This window comes from Salvelinus fontinalis, chromosome 14, assembly GCF_029448725.1.
Source record: "Salvelinus fontinalis isolate EN_2023a chromosome 14, ASM2944872v1, whole genome shotgun sequence".
Taxonomy (NCBI): Eukaryota; Metazoa; Chordata; class Actinopteri; order Salmoniformes; family Salmonidae; genus Salvelinus; species Salvelinus fontinalis.
This window is the reverse complement of record NC_074678.1, coordinates 13,105,128-13,120,704: the sequence shown is the minus strand read 5'-3', so window position 1 is coordinate 13,120,704 and position 15,577 is coordinate 13,105,128. Positions and strand designations below refer to the sequence as shown.

Genomic DNA, 15,577 nt, shown 5'->3' with positions numbered 1-15,577 from the left:
CCTCCAGGCTGTGTACGGGCTATTTTACCAAGAAGGAGAGTGATGGAGTGCTGCATCAGATGACCTGGCCTCAACCAAATTGAGATGGTTTGCGATGAGTCGGACCGCAGAGTGAATTAAATGCAGCGAACAAGTGCTCAGCATATGTGGGAACTCAAGACTGTTGGAAAAGCATTCCAGCTGAAGCTGGTTGAGAGAATGCCAAGAATGTGCAAAGCTGTCATCAAGGCAGAGGGAAGGTATTAGAAGAATCTCAAATATAAAATATATTTTGATTTGATTAACACTTTTTTGGTTATGATTCCATAGATGTTATTTCATAGTTTCTCTGTCCTGTCATCTCGACAGACTCGGCTCTGTCCTGTCGTCTCGACAGACTGGGCTCTGTCCTGTCGTCTCGACAGACTGGGCTCTGTCCTGTCGTCTCGACAGACTGGGCTCTGTCCTGTCGTCTCGACAGACTGGGCTCTGTCCTGTCGTCTCGACAGACTGGGCTCTGTCCTGTCGTCTCGACAGACTGGGCTCTGTCCTGTCGTCTCGACAGACTGGGCTCTGTCCTGTCGTCTCGACAGACTGGGCTCTGTCCTGTCGTCTCGACAGACTGGGCTCTGTCCTGTCGTCTCGACAGACTGGGCTCTGTCCTGTCGTCTCGACAGACTGGGCTCTGTCCTGTCGTCTCGACAGACTGGGCTCTGTCCTGTCGTCTCGACAGACTGGGCTCTGTCCTGTCGTCTCGACAGACTGGGCTCTGTCCTGTCGTCTCGACAGACTGGGCTCTGTCCTGTCGTCTCGACAGACTCGGCTCTGTCCTGTCGTCTCGACAGACTCGGCTCTGTCCTGTCGTCTCGACAGACTCGGCTCTGTCCTGTCGTCTCGACAGACTCGGCTCTGACCTGTCGTCTCGACAGACTCGGCTCTGACCTGTCGTCTCGACAGACTCGGCTCTGACCTGTCGTCTCGACAGACTCGGCTCTGACCTGTCGTCTCGACAGACTCGGCTCTGTCCTGTCGTCTCGACAGACTCGGCTCTGTTCTGTTACTCATGCTCCCATGTTGTTATTCTGTTTCTGCTGTGCCATGGAGGAACCAGGACACCAAGCTGTGAGTGTTATTAACAGGTGTGTGTGTGTGTTTGTGTTCCAGGTATGCCAGCCTGTATTTCTGCTGTGCCATAGAGAACCAGGACAACGAGCTGATCACACTAGAGATCATCCACAGATATGTGGAACTACTGGATAAGTACTTTGGCAGTGTACGTATCCATCTATTCCCTACTCTCTATTCCCTACTCTCTATTCCCCACTCTCTATTCCCCACTCTCTATTCCCCACTCTCTATTCCCCACTCTCTATTCCCCACTCTCTATTCCCTACTCTCTATTCCCTACTCTCTATTCCCTACTCTCTATTCCCTACTCACTACTCTCTATTCTCTATTCCCTACTCTCTATTCCCTACTCCCTACTCTCTATTCCCTACTCTCTATTCCCTACTCACTACTCTCTATTCCCCACTCTCTATTCCCCACTCTCTATTCCCCACTCCCTACTCTCTATTCTCTACTCTCTATTCCCTACTCTCTATTCCCTACTCTCTATTCCCTAATCGCTACTCTCTATTCCCTAATCGCTACTCTCTATTCCCTAATCTCTACTCTATATTCCCTACTATATACTCTCTATTCTCTATTCCCTAATCTCTACTCTCTATTCCCTAATCTCTACTCTCTATTCCCTACTCCATATTCCCTACTCTCTATTCCCCACTCCCTACTCTCTATTCCCTACTCCCTAATCTCTACTCTCTATTCCCTACTCTCTATTCTCTATTCCCTAATCCCTACTCTCTATTCCCTACTCCCTAATCTCTACTCTCTATTCCCTACTCTCTATTCTCTATTCCCCAATCTCTACTCTCTATTCCCTACTCCCTATTCCCTACTCTCTATTCCCTAATCCCTACTCTCTACTCCCTACTATATACTCTCTATTCCCTACTCCCTAATCTCTACTCTCTATTCTCTATTCCCTATACCCTAATCTCTACTCTCTATTCCCTACTCCCTACTCTCTACTCCCTAATCTCTACTCTCTATTCCCTACTCCCTAATCTCTACCCTCTATTCTCTATTCCCTAATCGCTACTCTCTATTCCCTACTCCCTAATCTCTACTCTCTACTCCCTACTACATACTCTCTATTCCCTACTCCCTACTATATACTCTCTATTCTCTACTCTCTACTCTCTACTCCCTACTCTCTACTCTCTACTCCCTAATATCTACTCCCTACTCCCTACTCTCTATTCCCTACTCTCTATTCCCTACTCTACTCTCTATTCCCCACTCCCTACTCTACTCTCTATTCTCTATTCCCTAATCGCTACTCTCTATTCCCTACTCCCTAATCTCTACTCTCTACTCCCTACTATATACTCTCTATTCCCTACTCCCTAATCTCTACTCTCTACTCCCTACTATATACTCTCTATTCCCTACTCCCTACTATATACTCTCTATTCCCTACTCCCTACTATATACTCTCTATTCCCTACTCCCTACTATATACTCTCTACTCTCTACTCCCTACTCTCTACTCTCTACTCCCTAATATCTACTCCCCACTCCCTACTCTCTATTCCCCACTCCCTACTCTACTCTCTACTCTCTACTCTCTATTCCCTACTCTCTATTCCCCACTCCCTACTCTACTCTCTACTCTCTACTCCCTACTCTACTCTCTACTCTCTATTCCCTACTCCCTACTCTCTATTCCCTACTCCCTACTCTCTATTCCCCACTCCCTACTCTCTATTCCCCACTCCCTACTCTACTCTCTACTCTCTACTCTCTATTCCCCACTCCCTACTCTCTATTCTCTACTCTCTACTCCCTACTCTCTATTCCCTACTCTACTCTCTATTCCCCACTCTACTCTCTATTCCCCACTCCCTACTCTACTCTCTACTCTCTATTCCCTACTCTCTATTCCCCACTCCCTACTCTCTACTCTCTATTCCCTACTCCCTACTCTCTATTCCCCACTCTACTCTCTATTCCCCACTCCCTACTCTACTCTCTATTCCCTACTCCCTACTCTCTATTCCCCACTCTCTACTCTCTATTCCCCACTCCCTTCTCTACTCTCTACTCTCTACTCTCTATTCCCTACTCCCTACTCTCTATTCCCCACTCACTACTCTCTATTCCCCACTCCCTACTCTCTACTCTCTATTCCCTACTCTCTACTCCCTACTCTACTCTCTACTCCCTACTCTACTCTCTACTCTCTATTCCCTACTCCCTACTCTCTATTCCCCACTCTCTACTCTCTATTCCCCACTCCCTTCTCTACTCTCTACTCTCTATTCCCTACTCCCTACTCTTTATTCCCCACTCACTACTCTCTATTCCCCACTCCCTACTCTCTACTCTCTATTCCCTACTCTCTACTCCCTACTCCCTACTCTACTCTCTACTCCCTACTCCCTACTCTCTATTCCCTACTCTCTACTCCCTACTCTCTATTCCCCACTCCCTACTCTCTACTCTCTATTCCCTACTCCCTACTCTCTATTCTCTACTCTCTACTCTCTATTCCCTAATATCTACTCTCTACTTCCTACTCTCTATTCCCTACTCTCTATTCCCCACTCCCTACTCTCTATTCCCTACTCTCTACTCTCTATTCCCCACTCTACTCCCTACTCTCAATTCCCTACTCTACTCTCTATTCCCTACTCCCTATTCCCCACTCCCTACTCCCTACTCTACTCTCTATTCCCTACTCCCTATTCCCCACTCCCTACTCCCTACTCTACTCCCTATTCCCTACTCTCTATTCCCTAATCCCTACTCTCTACTCCCTACTATATACTCTCTATTCCCTACTCCCTAATCTCTACTCTCTATTCCCTACTCCCTAATCTCTACCCTCTATTCTCTATTCCCTAATCGCTACTCTCTATTCCCTACTCCCTACTCTCTATTCCCTACTCTCTATTCCCTACTCTCTACTCTCTACTCTCTATTCCCTACTATATACTCTCTATTCCCTACTCCCTACTATATACTCTCTATTCCCTACTCCCTACTATATACTCTCTATTCCCTACTCCCTACTCCCTAATCTCTACTCTCTACTCTCTACTCTCTACTCTCTACTCTCTACTCCCTAATATCTACTCCCTAATCTCTACTCTCTACTCTCTACTCTCTACTCCCTAATATCTACTCCCTACTCCCTACTCTCTATTCCCTACTCTACTCTCTATTCCCCACTCCCTACTCTACTCCCTACTCTACTCTCTATTCCCCACTCCCTACTCTACTCTCTACTCTCTACTCCCTACTCTACTCTCTACTCTCTACTCTCTATTCCCTACTCCCTACTCTACTCTCTACTCTCTACTCCCTACTCTACTCTCTACTCTCTACTCTCTATTCCCTACTCCCTACTCTCTATTCCCTACTCTCTATTCCCCACTCCCTACTCTACTCTCTACTCCCTACTCTCTATTCCCTACTCCCTACTCTCTATTCCCCACTCCCTACTCTACTCTCTACTCTCTATTCCCCACTCCCTACTCTATTCCCTACTCTACTCTCTATTCCCCACTCTACTCTCTATTCCCCACTCCCTACTCTGCTCTCTACTCTCTATTCCCTACTCTCTATTCCCCACTCCCTACTCTCTATTCCCTACTCCCTACTCTCTATTCCCCACTCTCTACTCTCTATTCCCCACTCCCTACTCTACTCTCTACTCTCTATTCCCTACTCCCTACTCTCTATTCCCCACTCTCTACTCTCTATTCCCCACTCCCTACTCTACTCTCTACTCTCTATTCCCTACTCCCTACTCTCTATTCCCCACTCACTACTCTCTATTCCCTACTCTCTACTCCCTACTCCCTACTCTACTCTCTACTCCCTACTCCCTACTCTCTATTCCCTACTCTCTATTCCCTACTCTCTACTCTCTACTCTCTATTCCCCACTCCCTACTCTCTACTCTCTATTCCCTACTCCCTACTCTCTATTCTCTACTCTCTACTCTCTATTCTCTATTCTCTACTCTCTACTCCCTAATATCTACTCTCTACTCCCTACTCTCTATTCCCTACTCCCTACTCTCTATTCCCCACTCCCTACTCTCTATTCCCTACTCTCTATTCCCTACTCTCTACTCTCTATTCCCTACTCCCTACTCCCTACTCTACTCTCTATTCCCTACTCCCTATTCCCCACTCCCTACTCCCTACTCTACTCTCTGTTCCCTACTCCCTACTCTCTATTCCCCACTCACTACTCTCTATTCCCTACTCCCTACTCTACTCTCTATTCCCTACTCCCTGCTCTCTATTCCCCACTCACTACTCTCTACTCTCTATTCCCCACTCACTACTCTCTATTCCCTACTCCCTACTCTACTCTCTACTCTCTATTCCCCACTCACTACTCTCTATTCCCTACTCCCTACTCTCTCTACTCTCTATTCCCTATTCCCCACTCACTACTCTCTATTCCCTACTCCCTACTCTACTCTCTATTCCCCACTCACTACTCTCTATTCCCTACTCCCTACTCTCTATTCCCCACTCACTACTCTCTATTCCCTACTCCCTAATCTCTACTCTACTCTCTATTCCCCACTCACTACTCTCTATTCCCTACTCCCTACTCTACTCTCTATTCCCTACTCCCTACTCTCTATTCCCTACTCCCTACTCTCTATTCCCCACTCACTACTCTCTATTCCCTACTCCCTAATCTCTACTCTACTCTCTATTCCCCACTCACTACTCTCTATTCCCTACTCCCTACTCTACTCTCTACTCTCTATTCCCTACTCCCTACTCTCTACTCTCTATTCCCTACTCTCTACTTAAGTAATTTTTTGGAGTATCTGTACTTAACTTTACTATTTATATGTTTGAAAACTTTTACTTTACTTCAGTTACATTATGAACGCTTAGCAGGACAGGAAAATGGTCCAATTCACACACTTATCAAGAGAGCATCCCTGGTCATCCCTACTGCCTTTCAGTGGCGTGTATTCATGGTTGCCAAGGGAAGCCAGTTTGGATTTGGCTTCACTCACATCACATCGAGAGCAGTACGTCATTGACAACATGAATTGTTGCATCTCGTTGTGTTGTTGTCATCCGGATGCTAGCTAGGTAAACTGGGCCCTTTCCTAAATGATCCATGAATGGAGATAGGGATGAGGACTTGTGGTTGTGCCTCTCTGTACTGGCCAATGATTATAACAGGGATTCTGATACAACCATTAGTTCATACATTGTTGTGCCCCTGGCCTGAGAGGATGGACGTTTAATATGTAGCTAGATGTAGAAGGCGAATGTTAACTAGCTAACGTTGGCCATGAAAGGAAGTTAGGCTAGCGAGGACTGTATGACAGAGCGTTTTGTCAACGTTGGCGTATCCAGGGTAATGTTAGTCAACATGTCTCTTCTACTTTTTTTACATGTGACATTTTAGTAATTTAGCGGGCGCTCTTATCCAGAGCCACTTGCAGAGTGAGTTCATGTTCGTACTGGTCGGGCGCTCTTATCCAGAGCCACTTGCAGAGTGAGTTCATGTTCGTACTGGTCGGGCGCTCTTATCCAGAGCCACTTGCAGAGTGAGTTCATGTCCGTACTGGTCGGGCGCTCTTATCCAGAGCCACTTGCAGAGTGAGTGCACACATGTCCGTACTGGTCCCCCGTGGAACAGTGGAGGCAGATCCTGTTTCCTTTGCGACTTGTGGTAACTTTCCGTAGTTCTAAATCAATAGTTGTTTATTAGTCTGAAAATGTGGGAAACATTACCTTGCTTCACCATGCTGTCATTTTTTATTAAGGTATCTTTGACAAATGGGTACTTTTTCCACCACTGTGTGTGTGTGTGTGTGTGTGTGTGTGTGTGTGTGTGTGTGTGTTATAGGTGTGTGAGCTGGACATCATATTTAACTTTGAGAAGGCCTACTTCATCCTGGATGAGTTCTTGCTGGGAGGAGAGGCCCAGGACACATCTAAGAAGAATGTACTGAAGGCTATAGAACAAGCTGACCTACTGCAGGAGGTAAAATACCTCACTGACCCCAAGACAGGGACCTGTCTAATCTACGATGACCCAGACATCTCTCTCTCGCTCACTCTCTCTCTACTGCCTCGTTTCCTATGCTATGATTTACAGAATGTACACTTTCAGATCCATCTCTTCCCAGGTATAGTCCATTAACCCTGCAGGAGCCAGACCCGTTAGCATCAGACCCAGGGTACATAGCCTTTAGCATCCGACCCAGGGTACATAGCCTTTAGCATCCGACCCAGGGTACATAGCCTTTAGCATCAGACCCAGGGTACATAGCCTTTAGCATCAGACCCAGAGTACATAGCCTTTAGCATCAGACCCAGGGTATATAGCCTTTAGCATCAGGCCCAGGGTACATAGCCTTTAGCATCAGACCCAGGGTATATAGCCTTTAGCATCAGGCCCAGGGTACATAGCCTTTAGCATCAGACCCAGGGTACATAGCCTTTAGCATCAGACCCAGGGTACATAGCCTTTAGCATCAGACCCAGAGTACATAGCCTTTAGCATCAGACCCAGGGTACATGGCCTTTAGCATCAGACCCAGGGTACATGGCCTTTAGCATCAGACCCAGGGTACATGGCCTTTAGCACCAGACCCAGGGTACATGGCCTTTAGCATCAGACCCAGGGTACATGGCCTTTAGCATCAGACCCAGGGTACATGGCCTTTAGCATCAGACCCAGGGTACATGGCCTTTAGCATCAGACCCAGGGTACATAGCCTTTAGCATCAGACCCAGGGTACATGGCCTTTAGCATCAGACCCAGGGTACATGGCCTTTAGCACCAGACCCAGGGTACATGGCCTTTAGCATCAGACCCAGGGTACATGGCCTTTAGCATCAGACCCAGGGTACATGGCCTTTAGCATCAGACCCAGGGTACATGGCCTTTAGCATCAGACCCAGGGTACATGGCCTTTAGCATCAGACCCAGGGTACATAGCCTTTAGCATCAGACCCAGGGTACATAGCCTTTAGCATCAGACCCAGGGTACATAGCCTTTAGCATCAGACCCAGGGTACATGGCCTTTAGCATCAGACCCAGGGTACATGGCCTTTAGCATCAGACCCAGGGTACATGGCCTTTAGCACCAGACCCAGGGTACATGGCCTTTAGCATCAGACCCAGGGTACATGGCCTTTAGCATCAGACCCAGGGTACATGGCCTTTAGCATCAGACCCAGGGTACATGGCCTTTAGCATCAGACCCAGGGTACATGGCCTTTAGCATCAGACCCAGGGTACATGGCCTTTAGCATCAGACCCAGGGTACATGGCCTTTAGCATCAGACCCAGGGTACATGGCCTTTAGCATCAGACCCAGGGTACATGGCCTTTAGCATCAGACCCAGGGTACATGGCCTTTAGCACCAGACCCAGGGTACATGGCCTTTAGCACCAGACCCAGGGTACATGGCCTTTAGCACCAGACCCAGGGTACATGGCCTTTAGCACCAGACCCAGGGTACATGGCCTTTAGCATCAGACCCAGGGTACATGGCCTTTAGCATCAGACCCAGGGTACATGGCCTTTAGCATCAGACCCAGGGTACATGGCCTTTAGCATCAGACCCAGGGTACATAGCCTTTAGCATCAGAGCCAGGGTACATAGCCTTTAGCATCAGACCCAGGGTACATGGCCTTTAGCATCAGACCCAGGGTACATGGCCTTTAGCATCAGACCCAGGGTACATGGCCTTTAGCATCAGACCCAGGGTACATGGCCTTTAGCATCAGACCCAGGGTACATGGCCTTTAGCATCAGACCCAGGGTACATGGCCTTTAGCACCAGACCCAGGGTACATAGCCTTTAGCATCAGACCCAGGGTACATGGCCTTTAGCATCAGACCCAGGGTACATGGCCTTTAGCATCAGACCCAGGGTACATGGCCTTTAGCATCAGACCCAGGGTACATGGCCTTTAGCATCAGACCCAGGGTACATGGCCTTTAGCATCAGACCCAGGGTACATGGCCTTTAGCACCAGACCCAGGGTACATGGCCTTTAGCACCAGACCCAGGGTACATGGCCTTTAGCATCAGACCCAGGGTACATGGCCTTTAGCATCAGACCCAGGGTACATGGCCTTTAGCATCAGACCCAGGGTACATGGCCTTTAGCATCAGACCCAGGGTACATGGCCTTTAGCATCAGACCCAGGGTACATGGCCTTTAGCATCAGACCCAGGGTACATAGCCTTTAGCATCAGACCCAGGGTACATAGCCTTTAGCATCAGACCCAGGGTACATAGCCTTTAGCATCAGACCCAGGGTACATGGCCTTTAGCATCAGACCCAGGGTACATGGCCTTTAGCATCAGACCCAGGGTACATGGCCTTTAGCATCAGACCCAGGGTACATGGCCTTTAGCACCAGACCCAGGGTACATGGCCTTTAGCATCAGACCCAGGGTACATGGCCTTTAGCATCAGACCCAGGGTACATAGCCTTTAGCATCAGACCCAGGGTACATAGCCTTTAGCATCAGACCCAGGGTACATGGCCTTTAGCATCAGACCCAGGGTACATGGCCTTTAGCATCAGACCCAGGGTACATGGCCTTTAGCATCAGACCCAGGGTACATGGCCTTTAGCATCAGACCCAGGGTACATGGCCTTTAGCACCAGACCCAGGGTACATGGCCTTTAGCACCAGACCCAGGGTACATGGCCTTTAGCACCAGACCCAGGGTACATGGCCTTTAGCACCAGACCCAGGGTACATGGCCTTTAGCATCAGACCCAGGGTACATGGCCTTTAGCATCAGACCCAGGGTACATGGCCTTTAGCATCAGACCCAGGGTACATGGCCTTTAGCATCAGACCCAGGGTACATGGCCTTTAGCATCAGACCCAGGGTACATGGCCTTTAGCATCAGACCCAGGGTACATGGCCTTTAGCATCAGACCCAGGGTACATGGCCTTTAGCATCAGACCCAGGGTACATGGCCTTTAGCACCAGACCCAGGGTACATGGCCTTTAGCACCAGACCCAGGGTACATGGCCTTTAGCATCAGACCCAGGGTACATGGCCTTTAGCATCAGACCCAGGGTACATGGCCTTTAGCATCAGACCCAGGGTACATGGCCTTTAGCATCAGACCCAGGGTACATGGCCTTTAGCATCAGACCCAGGGTACATGGCCTTTAGCATCAGACCCAGGGTACATGGCCTTTAGCATCAGACCCAGGGTACATGGCCTTTAGCACCAGACCCAGGGTACATAGCCTTTAGCATCAGACCCAGGGTACATAGCCTTTAGCATCAGACCCAGGGTACATGGCCTTTAGCATCAGACCCAGGGTACATGGCCTTTAGCATCAGACCCAGGGTACATAGCCTTTAGCATCAGACCCAGGGTACATAGCCTTTAGCATCAGACCCAGGGTACATATCCTTTAGCATCAGACCCAGGGTACATAGCCTTTAGCATCAGACCCAGGGTACATATCCTTTAGCATCAGACCCAGGGTACATAGCCTTTAGCATCAGACCCAGGGTACATAGCCTTTAGCATCAGACCCAGACCACATATCCTTTAGCATCAGACCCAGGGTACATAGCCTTTAGCATCAGACCCAGGGTACATAGCCTTTAGCATCAGACCCAGGGTACATAGCCTTTAGCATCAGACCCAGGGTACATAGCCTTTACATCAGACCCAGGGTACATGGCCTTTAGCATCAGACCCTTAGTTGTAGCTAACCAGCAAACAACAACCACATACCAGCAACATATTGATCGTTATTTCAGAAGTCTTCTATTGCATGTATGTGGACTTACTAATGTTGACAGCCTGTTAAAGTGATGTTTTTAATCCAGTGGAAGCGTAGAGAACCCTATATTCCTCTAGCTGTGTTCCATGCTACCAACAGGGAGAAATATAGCCTGGAAAGGATGCTCTCTTCTCAGCTTACATTGTCACATCTAACAGCACACTGAAGAAGTGCTCCTCTCTACATCACTCCAGTACTAATGTATGTATCTCACTGTAGCAGCTACTCTGCAGTCTGATTTGAAATAGATCATTATTATAGCAGAGTAGAGTAGGAAATAAAAGCTTTTTAATTGCAGAACACTCCTTACTGCTACTCCTCACAGCCTCACTGCTACTCCTCACTGCTACTCCTTACAGCCTCACTGCTACTCCTTACAGCCTCACTGCTACTCCTTACTGCTACTCCTCACAGCCTCACTGCTACTCCTTACAGCCTCACTGCTACTCCTCACAGCCTCACTGCTACTCCTCACAGCCTCACTGCTACTCCTCACAGCCTCACTGCTACTCCTTACAGCCTCACTGCTACTCCTCACAGCCTCACTGCTACTCCTTACAGCCTCACTGCTACTCCTCACAGCCTTACTGCTACTCCTTACAGCCTCACTGCTACTCCTCACAGCCTCACTGCTACTCCTTACAGCCTCACTGCTACTCCTCACAGCCTCACTGCTACTCCTTACAGCCTCACTGCTACTCCTTACAGCCTCACTGCTACTCCTTACAGCCTCACTGCTACTCCTTACTGCTACTCCTCACAGCCTCACTGCTACTCCTCACAGCCTCACTGCTACTCCTCACAGCCTCACTGCTACTCCTCACAGCCTCACTGCTACTCCTTACAGCCTCACTGCTACTCCTTACAGCCTCACTGCTACTCCTCACAGCCTTACTGCTACTCCTTACAGCCTCACTGCTACTCCTTACAGCCTCACTGCTACTCCTTACAGCCTCACTGCTACTCCTCACAGCCTTACTGCTACTCCTTACAGCCTCACTGCTACTCCTCACAGCCTCACTGCTACTCCTCACAGCCTTACTGCTACTCCTCACAGCCTTACTGCTACTCCTTACAGCCTCACTGCTACTCCTCACAGCCTCACTGCTACTCCTCACAGCCTTACTGCTACTCCTTACAGCCTCACTGCTACTCCTTACTGCTACTCCTTACAGCCTCACTGCTACTCCTCACAGCCTCACTGCTACTCCTCACAGCCTCACTGCTACTCCTCACAGCCTCACTGCTACTCCTTACAGCCTCACTGCTACTCCTCACAGCCTCACTGCTACTCCTTACAGCCTCACTGCTACTCCTCACAGCCTCACTGCTACTCCTCACAGCCTCACTGCTACTCCTCACTGCTACTCCTCACAGCCTCACTGCTACTCCTTACAGCCTCACTGCTACTCCTTACAGCCTCACTGCTACTCCTTACAGCCTCACTGCTACTCCTCACAGCCTCACTGCTACTCCTCACTGCTACTCCTCACAGCCTCACTGCTACTCCTCACAGCCTCACTGCTACTCCTCACAGCCTCACTGCTACTCCTTACAGCCTCACTGCTACTCCTCACAGCCTCAATGCTACTCCTCACAGCCTCACTGCTACTCCTTACAGCCTCACTGCTACTCCTCACAGCCTCACTGCTACTCCTCACAGCCTCACTGCTACTCCTCACAGCCTCACTGCTACTCCTTACAGCCTCACTGCTACTCCTCACAGCCTCACTGCTACTCCTCACAGCCTCACTGCTACTCCTTACAGCCTCACTGCTACTCCTCACAGCCTCACTGCTACTCCTTACAGCCTCACTGCTACTCCTCACAGCCTCACTGCTACTCCTTACAGCCTCACTGCTACTCCTCACAGCCTCACTGCTACTCCTCACAGCCTCACTGCTACTCCTCACAGCCTCACTGCTACTCCTCACAGCCTCACTGCTACTCCTCACAGCCTCACTGCTACTCCTCACAGCCTCACTGCTACTCCTCACAGCCTCACTGCTACTCCTCACAGCCTCACTGCTACTCCTTACAGCCTCACTGCTACTCCTTACAGCCTTACAGCCTCAATGCTACTCCTCACAGCCTCACTGCTACTCCTTACAGCCTCACTGCTACTCCTCACAGCCTCACTGCTACTCCTCACAGCCTCACTGCTACTCCTCACAGCCTCACTGCTACTCCTTACAGCCTCACTGCTACTCCTCACAGCCTCACTGCTACTCCTTACTGCTACTCCTCACAGCCTCACTGCTACTCCTCACAGCCTCACTGCTACTCCTCACAGCCTCACTGCTACTCCTCACAGCCTCAATGCTACTCCTTACAGCCTCACTGCTACTCCTCACTGCTACTCCTCACAGCCTCACTGCTACTCCTTACAGCCTCACTGCTACTCCTCACTGCTACTCCTCACAGCCTCACTGCTACTCCTCACAGCCTCACTGCTACTCCTTACAGCCTCACTGCTACTCCTCACAGCCTCACTGCTACTCCTCACAGCCTCACTGCTACTCCTTACAGCCTCACTGCTACTCCTCACAGCCTCACTGCTACTCCTTACAGCCTCACTGCTACTCCTTACAGCCTCACTGCTACTCCTCACAGCCTCAATGCTACTCCTTACAGCCTCACTGCTACTCCTCACAGCCTCACTGCTACTCCTCACAGCCTCACTGCTACTCCTTACAGCCTCACTGCTACTCCTTACAGCCTCACTGCTACTCCTCACAGCCTCAATGCTACTCCTTACAGCCTCACTGCTACTCCTCACTGCTACTCCTCACAGCCTCACTGCTACTCCTTACAGCCTCACTGCTACTCCTTACAGCCTCACTGCTACTCCTCACAGCCTCAATGCTACTCCTTACAGCCTCACTGCTACTCCTCACTGCTACTCCTTACAGCCTCACTGCTACTCCTTACAGCCTCACTGCTACTCCTTACAGCCTCACTGCTACTCCTCACAGCCTCACTGCTACTCCTCACTGCTACTCCTTACAGCCTCACTGCTACTCCTTACAGCCTCACTGCTACTCCTCACAGCCTCACTGCTACTCCTCACAGCCTCACTGCTACTCCTCACAGCCTCACTGCTACTCCTCACAGCCTCACTGCTACTCCTCACAGCCTCACTGCTACTCCTCACAGCCTCACTGCTACTCCTTACAGCCTCACTGCTACTCCTCACAGCCTCACTGCTAATCCTCACAGCCTCACTGCTACTCCTCACAGCCTCACTGCTACTCCTCACAGCCTCACTGCTACTCCTTACAGCCTCACTGCTACTCCTCACAGCCTCACTGCTACTCCTCACAGCCTCACTGCTACTCCTCACAGCCTCAATGCTACTCCTCACAGCCTCACTGCTACTCCTCACAGCCTCACTGCTACTCCTCACAGCCTCACTGCTACTCCTTACAGCCTCACTGCTACTCCTCACAGCCTCACTGCTACTCCTCACAGCCTCACTGCTACTCCTTACAGCCTCACTGCTACTCCTCACAGCCTCACTGCTACTCCTTACAGCCTCACTGCTACTCCTCACAGCCTCACTGCTACTCCTTACAGCCTCACTGCTACTCCTCACAGCCTCACTGCTACTCCTTACAGCCTCAATGCTACTCCTTACAGCCTCACTGCTACTCCTTACAGCCTCACTGCTACTCCTTACAGCCTCACTGCTACTCCTCACAGCCTCACTGCTACTCCTCACAGCCTCACTGCTACTCCTCACAGCCTCACTGCTACTCCTTACAGCCTCACTGCTACTCCTCACAGCCTCACTGCTACTCCTCACAGCCTCACTGCTACTCCTTACAGCCTCACTGCTACTCCTCACAGCCTCACTGCTACTCCTCACAGCCTCACTGCTACTCCTCACAGCCTCACTGCTACTCCTTACAGCCTTACTGCTACTCCTCACAGCCTCACTGCTACTCCTTACAGCCTCACTGCTACTCCTTACAGCCTCACTGCTACTCCTTACAGCCTCACTGCTACTCCTTACAGCCTCACTGCTACTCCTTACAGCCGCAATGCTACTCCTTACAGCCTCACTGCTACTCCTTACAGCCTCAATGCTACTCCTCACTGCTACTCCTCACAGCCTCACTGCTACTCCTTACAGCCTCACTGCTACTCCTTACAGCCTCACTGCTACTCCTCACAGCCTCAATGCTACTCCTTACAGCCTCACTGCTACTCCTCACTGCTACTCCTTACAGCCTCACTGCTACTCCTTACAGCCTCACTGCTACTCCTTACAGCCTCACTGCTACTCCTCACAGCCTCACTGCTACTCCTCACTGCTACTCCTTACAGCCTCACTGCTACTCCTTACAGCCTCACTGCTACTCCTTACAGCCTCAATGCTACTCCTTACAGCCTCACTGCTACTCCTTACAGCCTCACTGCTACTCCTCACAGCCTCACTGCTACTCCTCACAGCCTCACTGCTACTCCTTACAGCCTCACTGCTACTCCTCACAGCCTCACTGCTACTCCTCACAGCCTCACTGCTACTCCTCACAGCCTCACTGCTACTCCTTACAGCCTTACTGCTACTCCTCACAGCCTCACTGCTACTCCTTACAGCCTCACTGCTACTCCTTACAGCCTCACTGCTACTCCTTACAGCCTCACTGCTACTCCTTACAGCCTCACTGCTACTCCTTACAGCCG

The 15,577-nt window shown here is 50.0% G+C and overlaps 1 protein-coding gene across 2 annotated transcripts in view; it reads left to right on the top strand.

Annotated features, from left to right (window-relative positions):
* Positions 1–15,577, top strand: part of LOC129869504 (AP-1 complex subunit sigma-2-like) — a 51,848-nt gene that overhangs the window by 13,632 nt on the left and 22,639 nt on the right. Inside the window, exons 3-4 of one of the 2 annotated variants that reach the window (XM_055943968.1) lie at positions 1,144–1,252; positions 6,946–7,083. In XM_055943968.1, the coding sequence (XP_055799943.1) occupies positions 1,144–1,252; positions 6,946–7,083 (247 nt within the window). The remainder of the gene's footprint in view (positions 1–1,143; positions 1,253–6,945; positions 7,084–15,577) is intronic. The other variant, XM_055943969.1, reaches the window with a different exon arrangement.